Source organism: Musca domestica, unplaced genomic scaffold, assembly GCF_030504385.1.
Source record: "Musca domestica strain aabys unplaced genomic scaffold, Musca_domestica.polishedcontigs.V.1.1 47, whole genome shotgun sequence".
Lineage (NCBI taxonomy): Eukaryota > Metazoa > Arthropoda > Insecta > Diptera > Muscidae > Musca > Musca domestica.
Window position 1 is genome coordinate 3,824,000 of NW_026712338.1, and position 21,199 is coordinate 3,845,198.

At 35.0% G+C, this 21,199-nt stretch overlaps 1 protein-coding gene across 1 annotated transcript; it reads left to right on the top strand.

Moving 5' to 3' along the window:
- Positions 1 to 8,647: 8,647 nt before the first annotated feature.
- On the top strand, positions 8,648 to 10,501 carry LOC131804633 (uncharacterized). Its single transcript, XM_059127685.1, has one exon. The coding sequence runs from the start codon at positions 8,648 to 8,650 to the stop codon at positions 10,499 to 10,501; it is 1,854 nt and encodes a 617-aa protein (XP_058983668.1).
- The last annotated feature ends 10,698 nt before the right edge of the window (positions 10,502 to 21,199 follow it).

Consider the following 21,199-nt stretch of genomic DNA (forward strand, 5'->3'; position numbering starts at 1 on the left):
GTTTCGAACGAATTGAGATGGAAGACTAAAATTTAGCACACATTTTTTTTTGCCAGTAGGTATGTTAAGTGCATAAATGGGCCACAGCGATCTACGTTTTCGTATAGCCCCATTGAATGGTACCTCCCTTTACTCGGTATTTTGATGATATTAGCGACATTATTCACCGGAATTGCTCCAAATTTCGTATTTGAATTTCGGATCGGTACTAAAGTCTATAACAAAAAATTACTCACGCATATCCCAGTCTTCATATAGCGCTAATGTAACGGTTTTCATTTAAACGGTATTTTTTTTTTGACATTTTTCACATTCCTTCCAATGGTATTAAAAAACTTCCGGCCGAACTTTTCCGCTTTTTTAATTGCTTTCATTTGGTTAATGTTGTAAAGCTCACAGTTTTGGTGGCTGCAAATAAAAGAGTAATTCAAGTATAAACAACTATAAAACTGTAAACTTTATTTTTATGAACAAACGAATAGGATAACAGAAAGCATTTGTGGTGGTATGAAACAGCACCTCCTCGAAAATATTTGGAGAAGTTTCTTGCAATAGTGCAGGAGCAAGGCTTTGCGATATCGTCATATCTTAACAAATTATAAATAATTTTTTAATATTTAAATATTTGTTCCAAACGTCTCCACTTGTTATATCGAATATAGCGAATATAGATATGTAGAAAAAGAAAACAGTGAAATTTCAAAAAGGCACAATTCCCTATTAATAGTATCTTATTATATGTTTTTGTTTATTGAAAATTGTAAAAAGTTGAAAAGAGGGAGTCGAGATTACAGATAAAATCGTGGGCCTGCCATTTATTGATTCTTGAATACACACGTTTTCTTTGTTATATGTACAATTGAAATGACAAGTCTTTTTCTTGAAATAACATCACTGAACAATTCAGCTAGTTATGAATGTGAAAAATAAGAATGAGAAGAATAAGAGAAGACATTAGGTCTCGTTGCTTAACCTAAAACTTACAACAATTGTTACAAGCTGTTTTACCACGAACGTTTTTTATTTATTATTACAATTACTTGCAACTTCTCTTTTTCTTCTTGGTTTTTGAAAAAAAAATTGGAGTAAACTTTATTTCCACCGTGGTAAAATTAAGAAGGTAAAGTCATTTCAAATAAACATTCCCAGCTCTTCATTTTCTGTAATTTACCTTGTCAAATAGCATGGCATTAAAAACAGGTTCCCATCTCTGATTTGTGTGTATACAATGGATTTATCAATATACATTTTGACACTGAAGTGTTGTCAAATGAATAATTTTGAAAAATAAAATTGTAAATATATGATTGCATGACTTTAGCTCCTTAATTCTACCATGATTTCCACTTAAATAAAAAAAGTTATGTATGTTTTATTTCTATTTATAGCCGACATATTGTTTTGTTTTGACAAATCTGCTGATGGAAATTTTCGACGTAGTAACCCTACATGTAGAAGATGTGTATCTAATATATAGATGGCGCTACGCCAACTTACAAAATTAAGTCGCCATAAGATGGCGCACACTGACACAAACTTTTTGCATTAATTTATTATAATGTAAAGTAGAGGGCACAAAATCATTGCATTATTAAACGGCGAAATGGAGGACAATCTAAATTATCTCCCAGGAGAATGGTGAACATCTACCATGTCACAATTTTTGGCAACATATTATGAGGCATTAAGAGTGTACAAATTTTTACTGGAAGCTGTTCGTTTGCCCAAAAATCCAGTAGGAAAAGAGAAAAAACGAGACATATTGACATTTCAAATTCTTTTGGGAAAATTTTCCCAGTAAGAATTATTCAATAATCACTTGTCTTGTAAACAAACAACAAATTTAGCCAATCTATTTTTTGAAGGCAAAAGCTTTTAAATTTATTAACAAAAATGCAAATCTATATCTATAAAAGAGGAAAATGTTTGTTTGTTTGTTTGTAATTTATGGATTCGAAAACCGCTGAATAGATTTTCCTGAAAATTTCCATATATATTGCAACATCGCCTGAAAGTAATATAGGCTATATACATTTTTGAATTTCCACTTGTAACTGGAGATATAGCATCAGAATCGGAGGTACCTCCCAAAAATTTAGATTTTATATGCACATATCTATTGATTGGTTTAAGATACAGTCTCCAAATTTGGAATACGTAACGGAATTTGGAACAAAAATAAGTTTGCCAAATTATGTTGTAATCGGTTCAGATTTAGATATAGCTCCCATATATATATTTTCGACCGATTTCGTTCATTTGATGCCTCAAACACAATATGAATGTTCGATTCCAATGAAATTTGGAATGTGTGACGGGATTTAATCCGAAAATAAATTTGTCAAATTATATTGAAATCGGTTCAGATTTGGATATAGCTCCCATATATATTTTCGGACGATTTCAAGCATTTGATGCACCAAACACGCTATGTATCCCCAATTTCAATGAAATTTGAAACGTGTGATAGATTTTATCTAAAAAATTGATTTCCCAAATTATATTGAAATCGGTTCAGATTTGGATATAGCTCCCATATACATTTTCGGCCGATTTCAAGTATTTGGTGGACCAAACACGACATGTATTTCCAATTGTAATGAAATTTAAAATAAGTAACGGAATTGGGAGCCAAAATGAATTTGTCAAATTAAATTGAAATCGGTTCAGATTTGGATATAGCTCCCATATATATTTTCGACCAATTTCATGTATTTTATGCACCATACACGATATGTATGTTCGATTCCAAAGAAATTTGGAATGTGTAACGGGATTTTGATTAGAAAATAAATTAGTCAAATTATATTAAAATCGGTTCAGATTTGGATATAGCTCCCATATATATTTTCCGCCGATTTCACATATTTGATGCACAAAACACGATACGTATTTCCGATTCCAACGAAATTCGGCATGAGTGGCTAAATTTGGTACAAAAATAAATTTGACAAATTATATTCAAATAGGCTCAGATGTGACTATAGCTCCCATATATATACTCAGCCGATTTCACATATTTGATGCACCCAAACCGAGAGAGACAAAATCTGGCACCAGAAAAAATTGCCAAATTATATTGAAATCAGTTGAGGTTTGGATATAGCTAACATATATATTTCGGCCGATTTCATACATATTATGCACCAAACACGATATATATGACCGATTCCAATGAAATTCAGAATTTGTGGCGGAATTTGTTTATAATAATAAATGTGATAAATTAATTGCAAATAAGTGAAGATTTGGATATAGCTCCCATATATATTCTCGGCCGATTTCACATATTTGACGCACCAATTTCAATGAAATATGAAAGGTGTGGCAGAGTTTGGTGTAAACGTATTTTTTTTAAATTATATTTAAATCGGATCAGATTGGGATATGATTTTAATAAGAACCATTGACCCACAACGCCTTAGGCTAACACTAAAAAACAACACAACAATTTATTTGAAATACGCTTATTACGGCGAAGTATGTTGCTATCTCGAATTCACTAATTGCAATAGAAATGCCACTCTACTTAAAAATTGCAGTTTCCTGCACGCTTGGTATTTGCTATGAAATAAATAAATCCGAAGGACAAACCCTTCGTGTATGTATGTCATGTTACTGCTTTTCTAATGGTTTTGGTTATTTACGCATTAAAGTAGTGCAATAATTTTTTTTTTTAATTTTTAAATTTGTTTTTTTTTTCAACCAACATATGTTCGTAAATAAAATATAAAATCAAAAGGGGTAGCGAAGCGCACCGGGTTCCGCTAGTTAAAATTATAAAAATACTAGCTGGCCGGCTGCTGGACCGTAGTTTTAGTCTTAAATGCGTAGTTTTTAAAACATAATAATTCAGAGAACTGGCTCACATAAGTGGCACAATTGTTAGTATGAATGATGTCTCTACTAAATAGAAATAAATACGCATCACAAAAATGTCAATACAGGTTCATGTACCGAGCGATTTTTAGTGTTTCAAAAAACCTGATCCTATTTTTCAGCCAGAGGTTTTAATTTAAGAGTTAAAAAGTTAGAATATATTAGAAAGTATACATCAACTGTTTATAATATGATGGTTTCCATGTAAGATGGTTCTCTACCCCAGAGTAGCATAAACACTTTTTTTAAGCCCTCGAAATAGGTAAAATCAGGAGGTACTTTTATACGGGCGCTACTCCGAAACATTGACATTGTTCATAGAAATGTGAACATAATTTTTACATTAGTTTAATCTATACATAGACAATGCTCGATCATAAAATATTTTATTGCCGTAGTCATAAATATCGGGAAAACACTTGTGTTTTAAATAAGTGCAGCATAGTTTATGACACTTAATATGAACGGTTGGGGTGCACTGATAATAAAGGCAATGCCCAAGTGATAATGCACTCAACCGACAGAAGATAAGTGGAGGTTGTTCTAAAAATAAGATACCCTAAGAATAATATTGTAGCTTAGCTCTTAAGAAAAATATTTAACCAAATAAAATCAGAATTGAAATAACACACAGACGAAACGGTCGTGTATCTATTCTCAACATTGGTCCTTCGAAAAAATTAAAAAAATCAACGACCTAGAATAATATTCACTGCAAAAAAGAAGCCAAAAAAAAAAGAGCTAAGAAGGCAACATAAAAAAGCGAACCAGCAAAAATAAAAGAAACAAGCAAAAAAGGAAACAAGAAAAAACCAAAAGAGCATAAAAAGCAAAATAAAATATAAACTAAAAAAAACCACAACAAAAACTAAAAACAAAAATAAGCAAGATGTCAGCAGAAAGACATAATCTCTATAAAATCCAGCAAACAATCCTTAAGGAAATAGTTGATATTTCGGAAAAGGTAAAAACTGGAACAACAAGAAAAGCCGCTTTAGACGCGTCATTAAATTCATTGGAGAACAAAATGGACGAAGCAAGGTTGTACCACTCAAAATTAAGTGAAATGAAGCCCAAAAACGACGCATATTTTAAAGATAATATCTGGGAGAGAATCCAGAACTATTATGAGGAAAGCAGGGAGCTGATACAAAAAGGAAAAATGAGTTCCAAAAACAGGAGCTACAAAAATTGGAGGTTGAGCTTCACAAAGCAGAGGATACAACAGCGTCAGGAGACATTCAAATAGAAAATCCTGGAGCAGTGAATACACCCGAATGCAACAATACAGTAATAATGCAGCAACAGTTTCGGGAGTTACAGGAGATGTTGCTGCAGAAGCAGCAGGAGCAAATAACATCAATTTGCGAACAATTTCAGCAGATGTTCCTGAAACAACAATCCAACCAAAATAAAGATACGGAACAAGTGGAGAGGCAAGCCGTAGCATGCAGACAGACTGAGAAGAAGAACGCAGTGCTATTGCAGTTCAGAAGAAAGATCTTGAAACTTTCTAATGCCGTTGAAGAAGATATTTCGGGCATGAGCAAATATGCTTTGGAAAATAAAAAGCTTTCTTGGGAAAAGCAGTTCGAAGATATTAAACAGTTGCATTTGGAACTAACCACCGAACATGGAATGGAAGAAGTAGACGACGAATTAGAAGAGGTGGAAGAAAAAATGAATACGAAAGTATGCAATGTAATCGAAAAGATAAGTGGCCTGAAAGAAGCCGCTCAGACAGTGGAATTAAAAAGGATTCAGATTCCATTCTTCGATGGTAATGTGGAGGAGTGGAGTTCTTTCCACGACTTATTCAAAAAAATGGTCGACGGTAATGCTCAACTATCGGAGGTACAAAAGCTATACTACCTCAAAACTAACCTAAGAGGAGAGGCGTTTCGTTTGGTGCAGCATTTACAAGTTACGGACGCAAATTATAAGGCAGCGTGGGAATTATTAGAGAAACGCTATAATAATAAAAGAATATTATTCACTAAACTGGTGGACAAAGTCTTGGATCATCCTAATATAAATAGTTAATCAGCAACAAGCCTTCGAAAGTTATTGGACAGCGTGAATGAAAGTATTCATGCATTAAAAGCTATGGAGATACCGCTAGATCATGCAGACCCGATTCTAGCAAGAATTATAATAAGAAAGTTGGATAAGGATGGGCTCATTCAATATGAGCAAAATGTAAAAAAATCAAAAGAAATACAAAGGCTGGCGGATGTGTTGGACTTTCTAGAACAGCAATATCAAGCATTGGAGGCTTCGGCGGGCAGGAAGCAGTTCGTTCCAGTTCCATACAAACAACTGGATAGACTTGGAGTGACGGAGAAAAGACCATGTAGGTTTTGTATGTTCATGGGTCATGATATTGTGACTTGTAGAAAATTTGCGGCACAAACAGCAAACGAAAGGTACAGTTGGGTGAAGGCAGCCAATCGGAGGTACCTCCCAAAAATTTAGATTTTATATGCACATATCTATTGATTGGTTTAAGATACAGTCTCCAAATTTGGAATACGTAACGGAATTTGGAACAAAAATAAGTTTGCCAAATTATGTTGTAATCGGTTCAGATTTAGATATAGCTCCCATATATATATTTTCGACCGATTTCGTTCATTTGATGCCTCAAACACAATATGAATGTTCGATTCCAATGAAATTTGGAATGTGTGACGGGATTTAATCCGAAAATAAATTTGTCAAATTATATTGAAATCGGTTCAGATTTGGATATAGCTCCCATATATATTTTCGGACGATTTCAAGCATTTGATGCACCAAACACGCTATGTATCCCCAATTTCAATGAAATTTGAAACGTGTGATAGATTTTATCTAAAAAATTGATTTCCCAAATTATATTGAAATCGGTTCAGATTTGGATATAGCTCCCATATACATTTTCGGCCGATTTCAAGTATTTGGTGGACCAAACACGACATGTATTTCCAATTGTAATGAAATTTAAAATAAGTAACGGAATTGGGAGCCAAAATGAATTTGTCAAATTAAATTGAAATCGGTTCAGATTTGGATATAGCTCCCATATATATTTTCGACCAATTTCATGTATTTTATGCACCATACACGATATGTATGTTCGATTCCAAAGAAATTTGGAATGTGTAACGGGATTTTGATTAGAAAATAAATTAGTCAAATTATATTAAAATCGGTTCAGATTTGGATATAGCTCCCATATATATTTTCCGCCGATTTCACATATTTGATGCACAAAACACGATACGTATTTCCGATTCCAACGAAATTCGGCATGAGTGGCTAAATTTGGTACAAAAATAAATTTGACAAATTATAGCTGATACAAAAAAGGAAAAATGAGTTCCAAAAACAGGAGCTACAAAAATTGGAGGTTGAGCTTCACAAAGCAGAGGATACAACAGCGTCAGGAGACATTCAAATAGAAAATCCTGGAGCAGTGAATACACCCGAATGCAACAATACAGTAATAATGCAGCAACAGTTTCGGGAGTTACAGGAGATGTTGCTGCAGAAGCAGCAGGAGCAAATAACATCAATTTGCGAACAATTTCAGCAGATGTTCCTGAAACAACAATCCAACCAAAATAAAGATACGGAACAAGTGGAGAGGCAAGCCGTAGCATGCAGACAGACTGAGAAGAAGAACGCAGTGCTATTGCAGTTCAGAAGAAAGATCTTGAAACTTTCTAATGCCGTTGAAGAAGATATTTCGGGCATGAGCAAATATGCTTTGGAAAATAAAAAGCTTTCTTGGGAAAAGCAGTTCGAAGATATTAAACAGTTGCATTTGGAACTAACCACCGAACATGGAATGGAAGAAGTAGACGACGAATTAGAAGAGGTGGAAGAAAAAATGAATACGAAAGTATGCAATGTAATCGAAAAGATAAGTGGCCTGAAAGAAGCCGCTCAGACAGTGGAATTAAAAAGGATTCAGATTCCATTCTTCGATGGTAATGTGGAGGAGTGGAGTTCTTTCCACGACTTATTCAAAAAAATGGTCGACGGTAATGCTCAACTATCGGAGGTACAAAAGCTATACTACCTCAAAACTAACCTAAGAGGAGAGGCGTTTCGTTTGGTGCAGCATTTACAAGTTACGGACGCAAATTATAAGGCAGCGTGGGAATTATTAGAGAAACGCTATAATAATAAAAGAATATTATTCACTAAACTGGTGGACAAAGTCTTGGATCATCCTAATATAAATAGTTAATCAGCAACAAGCCTTCGAAAGTTATTGGACAGCGTGAATGAAAGTATTCATGCATTAAAAGCTATGGAGATACCGCTAGATCATGCAGACCCGATTCTAGCAAGAATTATAATAAGAAAGTTGGATAAGGATGGGCTCATTCAATATGAGCAAAATGTAAAAAAATCAAAAGAAATACAAAGGCTGGCGGATGTGTTGGACTTTCTAGAACAGCAATATCAAGCATTGGAGGCTTCGGCGGGCAGGAAGCAGTTCGTTCCAGTTCCATACAAACAACTGGATAGACTTGGAGTGACGGAGAAAAGACCATGTAGGTTTTGTATGTTCATGGGTCATGATATTGTGACTTGTAGAAAATTTGCGGCACAAACAGCAAACGAAAGGTACAGTTGGGTGAAGGCAGCCAAGTTGTGCTTTAAATGTCTAAAGCACGGAAAAGAAAACAAATGCTTCAGCGATAGTAAATGCCAGAAATGTGGATTGTTTCATAATACCCTAATCCATCTGGAGGGAACGAGCAACACCAAGGCAATGACAACCAATACAGCTGCAAATGTTCTCCTGGCTACCGCCCAAGTTCGTGTCAAGTCCGTGCATGGAGAATACATCACTCTAAGAGCCTTGATAGATCAAGGATCGCAAGTAACATCTGTATCCGAAGACGCAGCACAACTACTACAGCTGCCTAAATTGAAGACAGACGTAAGACTAAGAGGTCTAGGTGAAACCATGGTAGGCGTTGCAAAATCGAAAGTATTTTTGGTGATAAGGCCAAGATTTTTCAGCGATACCAAAATCGAAGCAGAGGCACTAGTTCTACCGAAGTTAGCATCAGCACATCCGGATAACAATTTCAAATACAACATTGAAAGATGGGGAAACATAAGTTTAGCGGATCCCAAATTTAATAAGTCTGAAAGGGTCGATCTGGTAATTGGGGCGGACCTTTTCCCACAAATATTGGAAGATGGAGTTCGTCACGATGAGGCGATTGTGGCACAGAACACAAAGTTAGGATGGATTCTATCGGGAACAATACAAATGAAGCCAGCAACGAACAACATAAGGTCTGCTGCTAAAACAACAATTGAGCGTTTTTGGGAGATCGAGGAGATAGAAGGCGAAGAGACGATCGCGGAAGATGATTTTTGCCTAAAACTTTATGAGGAAACAACACGATTAGATCTTTCGGAAAGATTTGTAGTACGGCTACCATTAGTGGAAGACAAAATTTTGGGAGAATCGTACAAAAGAGCAATGGTAAGATTTTTAAGTCTAGAGAAAAGACGGGAAAGTTGTACAGAATTGGGAACAGAATATAGAAAAACCATAAAGGAGCTAATATCAATGAAACACATGGTGAAAGCAGATCAAATGAAACAAGGAAAATATTACATGCCGCATCAAGCAGTAGTACGCGGAAACAGTCTAACTACAAAAGTGAGGGTGGTGTTTGATGCATCATCAAAAACATCAAACGGGAGATCGCTGAATGACATTCTTCATACGGGTCCAAAATTACAAAGAGATATATTCGACATCATCACTAAATGGAGGACATGGAGATTTGTTGTATCAGCCGATGTGGAAAGAATATTTAGGCAAATAAACATTGATGAGGAAGACCAGGAATATCAATATGTATTTTGGAGAAACAGCAAGACCGAGCCTGTACAACAATATAAATTAACAACAGTTACATATGGCACCGCATCAGATCCGTTCTTGGCTGTGAAATCCTTGATTGAAATTGGAAATAGATGCAAAAATCAAAAGATAGCTGGAAAAACTAAAGAGGATTTCTATATGGACGATCTGCTAACAGGAGCCAATTCCAAGGAAGAATGTCGGGAAGTTCAAAAGCAAATAGCGCAGGAACTAGAGACTTACGGGTTCCACTTAAGGAAATGGATCGCAAATGACTCTGAAGTTTTAGATGCTGTGAACAGAAGAGAGGAAAACGAAGTGTTACATATACAAGAAGATGAGTGCCTGAAAACATTAGGGTTGCAGTGGAACCCAACCATGGATTGTTTCACCTTCAATATGCAAATAGGTGAGGAAGAAAAAATTACTAAGCGATTAGCATTGTCGAGTTTGGCAAAGATTTTCGATCCGTTGGGTTGGCTAACCCCAGTTACAATAACAGCTAAGCTGTTCATTCAGCATTTATGGAAGCAGCAAATGGAGTGGGACTTACCATTAGAAGAAAGTCTAGGAGTTGAATGGAGAAAATTCAAGCAAAATCTCCACGCTCTGAAAAATGTGAAAATACCAAGATGGTATCAAATAAGACCATCCAGTACAGTACAGCTTCATGGATTTGCGGATGCATCGGAAAAGGTAGATTCGCAAATTTCAATAGTGGAGCAAAAAGCAGAGTGAATCCGATAAAAAATGCCAAGACTCTTCCAAAATTAGAACTCAGTGCGGCACATCTCCTAGCAAAGCTACTTCAAAAGATAGGGAATACCTTGACAACTCAAAAAACAAAGACAAATTTGTAAGAAACAGAGTGGTGGATATTTTGCAACGAATCCCGGCGGCGAAATGGGGATATGTCAAATCAAAAGAGAATCCGGCAGACTTAGGATCAAGAGGTGTTTCTCCCGATACACTAACAGATAATAAATTATGGTGGAATGGACCTGAATGGCTAGTACAAAAGGAAAATGAATGGCCCAAACTAAATCCGAAGACAACAATGGCAGTAACGACAAGAATATCAGCGGTTGAGAATAGCGTCTATGAAAAAGTAATGAAGTTTGCATCATTTAGAAAACAAATAAGAGTCATGGCCTACATACGGCGATTTATTCAAAAATTAAAAGGGACTAAAACAGAATGTGAGCATCTGACAGCGATCGAATTAGAGGAAGCAGACATGGCAATAATAAAGATACATCAGGAGCTTGAATGGCCGGCCGAAATGAGTCAGTTAAAATCGGAAGGAGCAGTAGATCATAAAAGTAAAATTGCTTCATTATACCCGCGGCTGGACAAACTTGGAGTTATGCGAGTAGGAGGAAGACTCCAATATTCATCGTTGCCGTATAATCAAAAACATCCGATTATAATCCAGAAGTCGATTTTAGCAGGAAATATTATTCGGCAAGCTCATTTGGAAACTTTTCATGGAGGAATTCGAATTATGGATAACATAGTAAGAAGAAAATACTGGATTATTGGAGCAAAAAACAGGATAAAGCTATGTATAAGAAGTTGTCCAAAATGTATACGTTATCGAGGTGAAGTGAAAAATCAGTTGATGGGGGATTTACCGGAATGCAGAGTTAACATAAACCAGCCTTTTCAACATAGTGGAATAGATTATGCGGGTCCCTTCCAAATAAGGTGTTCCAAAACAAGAGGAACTAAATCAATGAAAGGCTATGTAGCGGTTTTCGTCTGCATGGTGACGAAAGCAGTTCATTTGGAAGCCGTTAGCGAGCTTACCACTGAAGCATTTTTAGCAGCTCTTAGACGATTCTTTGCTAGAAGAGGCAGATCAAGCGATTTATATTCGGATAATGGAACGAACTTTGTGGGGGCAGCTTGACAATTGGACAAAGATTATATAGAAGCCTTAAAAAACAACTCTAATTTAACTCCGATTTTGGAAAATCAACGAGTTAAATGGCATTTTATCCCCCTGGGAGCTCCTCACTTCGGAGGAATGTGGGAAGCGGCTGTCAAATCGATGAAGTATCACCTAAAAAGAATCGTTGGTGACATGAAGTTGACGTATGAAGAAATTAGCACCGTGCTGGCCCAAATAGAAGCGGTATTAAACTCGAGGCCATTACACGAGCTAGATAGCAGCCCGGAACACATCGACACTTTGACACCTGGCCATTTTATAATTGGACGTCCTTTATTAGAGGCTCCGGCAAGAATCGAGGAAGGAAGTTTGGCATGCGTTAACAGATGGAAACTACTACTTAGAATAAAAAATCATTTCTGGAGAAAATGGAAGGAGGAATATTTGATGACCTTGCAAAATCGTACGAAATGGAGGAAGAAGGATAGAAATCTGGAAGTGGGTCAAGTAGTTATCATTAAAAATGAAGAGACACATCCAGCTCGTTGGCCATTGGCGAAAGTGACAGATGTACATCCGGGAAAGGATGGGGTTGTAAGAGTGGCAACTGTGAAAACACAAGACGGAGAATTAAAGAGACCAATAAATAAATTGTGTCCATTAGAGCACGTAGATAATATACAAGAAGATCTGCAACAAAAACCCATGTCAGTGAATACAACAAGGCGGTTACCGAATCTAATACGAAATCCTGCAATGATGCTGACCATGATTATGAATCTTTGTTTGGTAATGTTGACTAAGGCATCTTCCGTCAAAGGATTGAACAGCTCGTCGGCAATGTACTTAGATCCATTTTCACAAATTCATATGGCCACATCTTCATGGAACATGGTTGTTTATTTTGAAATGAAACCCTACTTAGATACACTGGAGCTTGCAACAAGGTTGTTAAACACCTCGAAGGAGATATGCCCTAGACTCCAAACATTTGAGGATCAATGCTGGTCAGTCATAAACAATATGGAGTATAAAGTTAACAAAATCAAGACGAATAACCGTTTATTCTTGAGGGAAGATAAACGACATAGAAGGGGAGCTCCATTGAATTTCATAGGGTCTTTTCAGCATTGGGCATTCGGAGTGATGGACGACGAGGACCGCGTGACAATGGAAAGCAGTATGAGAAACTTATTAGCCAACCAACATGATCTAAAAGAACTAACGAAAAAGCAGACATCGGTAGTTGATTCTACGATCAACCTGCTGAAAAGATCGACAGAAGAAGTCAATTCTCACTTTACGGAAATAAAGTGTAAAATTGAGAACATAAGCGCCACAATGAACGAGAGCTATTTCGTCTATAGAGAATCAATTCGATCTTTATGATCACCAAACAGATGCATGAACTCGTGGAAGAATGTGAGGAGGTGCAAAAAGAAGGCTTGGAGATATTGTTAGACGCGAATAATGGTCATGTACACCCTGTGCTTATAGTCCGGAACAACTGCAGTCAGAGGTAGCTAAAATTCGGAATGAGCTACCCGCTAAATATGTTTTACCCGGTAAGAGCACTGGAACAGAACTTAAGGAGGTCCTTAATTTGATGAGGGGACATGGAATGTTCATCGATTCACAATTGATAATCGACTTAAAGATTCCTCTATTCAATCGGCATTCATCTCAAGTCTACAGAGTAATTCCAATTCCCTTTGAGCAAGAGGGTATGGTATTGATACCGAGGATAAAGGCACCATACATCGTTTATAATTTCGAATTAGATTCGTTTCACTACCTGACACAAGCCATGCTGAACGAATGCAAAAGAACATTGGGAGATGAAATTGTATGTGAAAGGAACTTCCCTTGGAGAGATGCCATTACAAACAATTGCGAACTAGCACCACTGAGGCCACACATTAAGCTAAACTGCGCGTATGATGAAGTGGAGAAAAGTCCATATTGGATACAAATGAGGCATAAAGGAAATTGGCTCTTTAAGATTTTCGGAAATGCATCGGCTCATATAAAGTGCTCTGAAAAACAGCAAGTCATCATGGAACTCCCGCAGCAAGGCATTTTATCGTTGGAGGCGGACTGCACGGCTAGGATTGATAAAGTGACTTTGGTAGCAGTCCATCGACAAAGGAATAAAATAACATCCCAATTTCACTCTATACTTTTAAAGGACGTGAGTCAGGCAGAAAAGGATGTTATAAAACCCCTAGGCAATGTGCTAGTCAATTATCATGAAGAGATCGACCAACTAAAGAAGCTAGTGGATGACTTGAAGAAGGAGAACATCCAGTTAAGAGGGTTAGAATTCCATTATTTGTCCGGACACTTTGCATTTATTTTAGTAATAATAATATCAATAATTCTCATAATTCTATTTATAAGAAAAATGATAATTAGAAAACATATTGCTGCTATACAATTTCCAGTCGTACCGAATGTCTAGATAATATTTGCCGGCCGGGAGAATGTTCATAGAAATATGAACATAATTTTTACATTAGTTTAATCTATACATAGACAATGCTCGATCATAAAATATTTTATTGCCGTAGTCATAAATATCGGGAAAACACTTGTGTTTTAAATAAGTGCAGCATAGTTTATGACACTTAATGTGAACGGTTGGGGTGCACTGATAATAAAGGCAATGCCCAAGTGATAATGCACTCAGCCGACAGAAGATAAGTGGAGGTTGTTCTAAAAATAAGATACCCTAAGAATAATATTGTAGCTTAGCTCTTAAGAAAAATATTTAACCAAATAAAATCAGAATTGAAATAACACACAGACGAAACGGTCGTGTATCTATTCTCAACAGACATTAAAAAATTTACGCGAATAGGTTACGAAGGTAAACTCATTTCAAATAAGCATTCCCAGCTCTGCATTTTTTGTAATTTACCTTGTCAAATTTCAATGCATAAAAAATAGTTCCCATCTCTGGTTTTGTGTATATGCAATGGATTATGAATATAAATTTTGACAATGAGATGTTGTCAAATGTATAAATTTGAAAAAATTGTAAACATATGATTCAATGACTCTACCTTCTTAGTTCTACCATGGGTTATATATATTTTGAAAGAATGTCTTATACTCTCGAAAGTCTCAAATTACCAACATTTAAGGAATTTGAAAGGGGCTATATCAATTTTGGGGGTATATCACAATGTAGACCGACCTGATACATATTTTGTACAAATGATTCTTCATGTAACGCCTAGGACTGTATCAAATTTTAAACTCTATCGTAACTTTTGCGGAGTATAGAGTAAAATATTTTGGGCCCTTTGTGTATGGTTAAGCTATATAAAATCCCCCTTTAGGGATTTTTATCTACCAACCACAAAATTTCCCAAACATGACTGTATGCGTCGCAGTGTAATTACTGACGATAGCGCATAGTCCCCGTACAACGTTACATGTTATTTAAGGTTACTTTTAAGGGTTCGGAAGAAAATATGAATCCTTTTCTTACTAAATTTTCAATTCAATCCACCAATATGTATAGTCCGCATATTACAGTGGCTCTTCATATTCCGTATTTCATTGATTGCAGTCCCAGTGAATTTTGAATTTTGAGTTCAAATCAATCCAATGGATTATTTCCATATCTAGTAAATCTTTTGCAGTTTTGGACTTCAGAATCGATAGTAATTTCTAACTTGAAATCCTGGCAATATGACTTTAATTTAACTATCATAAATAAAGTTTCATCGGTTTAAAAAAGTGAGGGGCCCCATTAATTAAATTGTGTGAGCCTCTCCGTTCGCCATTTGCAATTACGATGGAGGTCACCAAATTTAAGATGCGTCTTTCAAACTTTGCACAGGTTTTTATATTATTCTTATCATGATTGAAGTTTAAAAAAGGTATATATTTTCAATATAACGGACAATTTTTTTAGTTCCGCGATTTTTAGAGGCTTTTCCCAAAATTTTCTTTTCTTTCGGTTTATATGTACAGTTTACAAATTAGACGAGGTCAGTTCCTCAGCCCCCAAATAAATACTTGGGAAAGTCAACAGTATCTCGTGTAACAATTTTCAAACCGATATCTACATTATTTGTCAAATATAAGAATATTGGCAAATATAAGAATATAAGAAATGTTAGATAATTCGAAATAGTGGGCGTAAAGTAGGCGTGGCCAACGAAGACGTGAACCTGCATAGACAATTTTCTGTCATAGGCTGTAGTATTCATTACGAATTCAAATACCAAACTGGAAACAATTCCGGTGAATAATGTCGATAAAATCATCAAGGTATCGATTATCGGGAGGTACCGCTGAATTCCGGCAAATAATGTCGCTAAAACCAGAAAATACTAATTATCGGGGGGAACCATTATATGGGGGCTATACCAAAACGTGTACCCATTTTCAAAAATACTCTGGCAACTCTGTTTCGATTACAAGTGTTTTTGTGTCGTCTCCAAAACTAAATTTATAAAAAATAAATTTGCCCGGTTAATTGTGCATTTTTAAGTGTTTTTTAGTGTTAATTTTATTAAATATAATAATTTGATTAAACTTGTGTTTTAAAGTGTTTTCGCAAATTCTAATATTTGTGTTATTCATCCACAGAGTTTATTTTCATTTTTGTTTGCTTTGTTCTTCGAAGCTTTGTTTTTGTTTTACTTTGACGTTTGTGCTTTACTCGTCTTGTGTTACGTCCTACTAAATTTCGTTCTTCCTGAGCATACTTTCGGGCACTTAGTTAATTACAAAAAACAATACCGTTCACACAGTTCTACTTTAAACTCTGTCGTTTACACCTAAAGTTAATAACATTTCTATTTGTAACTGTTGATAATGGCTTGCTCTGATAAGGATTGCAATATTAAAAACGTTACTGAACGTCTTATCACGTGTTATTTATGTGATAACTATATGCATTTGAAATGCGCTGGTTTTAATGGCAGACAATTCGACTTTATCACTGATAAATCTAAAGGACTCCGCTGGTCTTGTCTGGATTGTAGGGATTTAGAGGTAAATTTCCATCGTGTTTTTAAGGACACTAAAGCTGAAATTCTAAACCTTACAAAAAGTTTTAACTCTGTATCACAAAATTTCGATAGAATTGAAAAAATGGTTAATACCTTTGAATTTTTAGATGTTTCTCCTAAAAGGAAAAAGTCCGCTAGCGTTGTTAGTACTCTTGGTTCCACTATTTCAGACCCTGATAACTTAATAAGTTTAAATTCTCCTACTGTAGTTAACCCCCCTACTGAGAACTATACTCAATGCAATTGTGACTCACATCCGGCTGTTCCTGCACCGAACGTTAGTTCTTGCACTGATGGGAAAAAAACCTCATCAACGTCATTTGCAAAAAATACTCCCAACCCACCTACTATCGTAGTAAATGATACACATTTAAACCCTACAGTTGATCTAAATGAAGACTTTAATCAACCGCTTACTAATCAGTTAATTGTTGTTGCGCCTCGTAAAACTGTATTTTTATCTAGGCTGCACCCAAATACTTCAACTGATGCTATTCGTAACTATGTGAAATCTAAAATAACCGATCTGTCAGACAACGATATAAATGTATTCAAATTTAGTTCCTCTCAACGTCGTGAAATTTCCTCTTTTAAAATAAATGTGCCTCACAAAATAGTAAATACTATTGTTAGTAACTCGTTTTGGCCTGATGTTGCCTTAGTAAAGGAATTTGTTTTCAGAGAACGTACAAAAACCCCCCAGATCTGTGAATATTCCAACAGTATCAAAAAACTAAATGATGTCATATCTATACTATATCAGAATGTAAGAGGTCTTAACACTAAATTGAGTAATGTTTTTCTTAAAAGTGTATACTGTGAACATAAAATAATTGTTTTTACTGAAACTTGGCTCAAACCTGATATTCTTGATACAGAAATATTTCCCGATAATTATCTAATTTTCAGAAAGGACAGGTTGAATAAAAAAGGTGGTGGGGTTCTGATTGCAGTCCACCACTCGATTCCTTGAGAAGCTGTCGAAATTTTTGTCGACCCAAATAATGAATTTGTTTGTGCAAAGCTAATAGTCTTTGGTAATACAGTATATATAACCTGCTATTATATTACACCCAATTCAGGGGTTGAAACTTACTTAAATCACGCAGATCTTATTGGAAAAGTTTCCTCTTTGCTAACAGATAACTCTACTTTGATTTGCATGGGTGATTTTAATCTTCCTAATGTTTCTTGGTCTCGGGTCTCCATGATATAGTGAATGAAATTGTAAAATAAAAGCATGAGCAAAGCTAATTATAAAGGGCTTGTAAAGCCATAATCAGTTTCATATGAAAAAAAAAAAAATTTGGGTATAAAAAATTAGTTTATTCAGATTGTAAAAAAATTAGTTTATTCAGATTCAGATGTAACAAAAATTCATTGCTTCTTTTAGATTTTAGAAAAAAAAACAACGTTTTCCTCCCACTTAAGTTCAATCTTCAATAAACTTTGCGAAAATTTTTTAAAATAAATAGAGCTGAATTACGCGTTTATTTGAGGTACAATCTATGGAATTGACAATCTAGATATAGTGCTTTATTAAAACATATTCGGTATAAATGAAGCTTAAAAGTATATAATACAATAAAACTCTACAACATTCGCATATTCCCTCTTTCCTTCAAAGTTAGAACACTGTTCTGGTTATGTCAGGCTTCAAATCAACATTTTTTCGATTTTATACACATTGCTATAATTTCTAATTAATTTCTTAATTTTTTGCATTTTTGAAATTATAGATTGGAGCGATTTTCAGTTGTGTTTTGAAGCAACCTATAAACACCGTTACGTGTCAAATGCACTATTAAAAGCAAGAAAATGAAGTGACAGCCTGAATCCAAAATAAAAATAGGTAAAAAACCTTTTAAATTAAACGGTTTTATGTTAAACATACATTGCAATGTTTAAGATAAATGTACTAAAAACTAAAAAAAAATACAGTCGTTGGGAATTATAAACATATGCATAGACTAGACTAAAATAAAACAGTGAGAACGTCAATTGTCTACACTCGTTGATTAAAATGTTGGTTTTGTAATGTTACACCATAATTAGGAAGTTGTTCAATCGGCAACGATGGACGTGTGATAAGTAGGGCTAGAATGTGGAAACAAGCTAGCAAGCTTCATTATAAGCGAGTTTTAGGGTTTCACAGTGGTGAGCAAGTAGTACTTTTATCACATGTTTTGTCGATTAAAGACAAACTACGAGCAGTGAAACGATTCCTCGCCAGCCAGCAGTGTGAACGATAAACGAGTCCAACGATAAACTAGTTGAAACATCTGTTTTATTTACACGGAGTGTATAACTATTGGAATTTCCATGAGCAGGAAAATATTAAATAATTTCCTTACCGTCTGCGGCCCACCTGCCTAACGACGAATTAAACGATTCTTCCATCGCACATTAAGTCGATGATTTGTAGACAATTGATGTGTCCCATGGTATGATTTAAGTCTACTCTATGCTGGATTAATCAGATACCTGGATTAAGCAGTTACCTAAATTACAAATGAAATTTCTAAATTTAAATCTTATTATTATACGTTATTTAGTGGCTGCGCCCATCTTAAATATTGAGGCTGTATAGTCCACTGCATTCTTTTTGTCAAGCCCTTTTATTAGATACTCATATTGATGGAATTGATAAAACCTAAGTTATCAGCCATTTGGTAGAGGCGGCCATCTTAGATTTCGATTTGGAATAGTAAATTGTATTCCAATTATTGAGACCTTTCATTTGATACCCATGTTGATGGAATTGATACAACCTACATTATCCGCCATTTTGTAAAGGCCGCCATCTTGGATTTTAATTTTTTATATTTTTTATAATTATTATTATTGTATTCTACAGGTTGAGCACTTTCATTTCATACCCATATTCATGGGGCTGATAAAACCTACGTTATCCGCCATTTTGTAAAGTATTATATTGTATTCCGCTTGTTGAGCCCTTTCATTTGATACCCAGATTAATGGGATTAATAAAACATAAATTATCCGCTATTTTGTAGCGGCGGCCATTTTGAATTTATGTGTAATTTATATATATAGATGACTAGCTGGCCCGGTCCGCGTTGCATATTTGTCAAAGCATAATTATTCACAGACATGACTGATATAAGTGTTCACGTACTGGTCGATTAAAAGTGCTTTAAAATACCTGTACCCATGGTACAATGATATCAAGGTAGGGCTATGATACCATATGATTTCAATTTTTTCATTTTCTTGGCTTAATATGTCATCTTTATTTGTTTATGTATGCGTTTTCTTTTCAATAACAAAAGAATTGTTCAGAAAACATTCAAATTCGGATGTTTTCAAAATGTTTATTTCATCGTATGCATCGACAAAATCTAGAGTTTTTGTAGCGAAATAATCCTTTATAGATATATAGAACCTGGTTTTGAAAAGAAGTGTTGACCTTTCATTCAGTTTTCGCGGTTTTCAATTATTTATTCAAAATAAATGCAACAAGTTGTATGATTTTTTTATTGTTTTGATACTAATTCTGACATTACAAGCCAAACTTGCAATTTCTCTTCATTGTACCATGCCTGTACCCATGGTACAATGAATTCAAGGTAGGGCAGAACTACCATATGATTTCAATTTTTTTATTTTTCTGGCTTAATATGTCAACTTTATTTGTTTATGTGTGCGTATTTTTTTCAATAATAAAAAAAATTGTTCAGAAAATATTCAAATTCGGGTATTTTCAAAATGCTTATTGCAACATATGCATCGACAAAGTCTACATTTTTTGTCGCGGAATAAACCATAAGAGACATATAGAACATGATTTTGAAAAGAAATTTTGACCTTTCATTTAGTTTTCGCGGTTTTAAATTATTTATTCAAAATCAATGCAACAAGTTTTTTGCTTTTTTATTGTTTTGATAGTGATTCTGACATTACAAGCCAAACAGGTAGACCTCTATACTTGCATTTTTTTCAAAGTTAGCCTACCTTGTATTCATTGTACCATGCCTGTACCCATATTTAAGCAGTGGGCATCAATATTTAAACCGTGAACTTCAAATGTGTGGGTGTGCTATACAAATCCATTAAAAAGTATATATCAATCTTATCGCCATATAAGGGATCAAATTAATTTTTAGTATGGTAAAAATCGTAGCAAAATTTTCCAGTCAAATGAGCAGTAATTTGGAATTTACTGCATTTTGTACATCTCATAATTGAGGGCTGAATCATTTAAGAATAGCCAAAGATTGTGCATTAGAGTCCTCATAAGTCCCCCAAACCATGTCGGTCTGTTTGTTCGCCAAAAGGTGGACTTGAAGGGGTACTATTACATGGATAAAATTCTAAAATTTTGTTCATATGTTGAAATTTTTATGTAAGACTTCCACCCAAAATATACATTTTTAGCCAAATCCTTTGAAATATGGTAAAATCAGGAGGAACCTTTATATGGGCACTACTCCGATACATCGACCTACATTGAAAACTTTCTTCTACCCCTTATAATCCAATATTACAAAT

Excerpts from the sequence above, each read along its gene's own strand:
- LOC131804633 (XM_059127685.1), top strand. The coding sequence starts at position 8,648 with ATGACAACCAATACAGCTGCAAATGTTCTCCTGGCTACCGCCCAAGTT.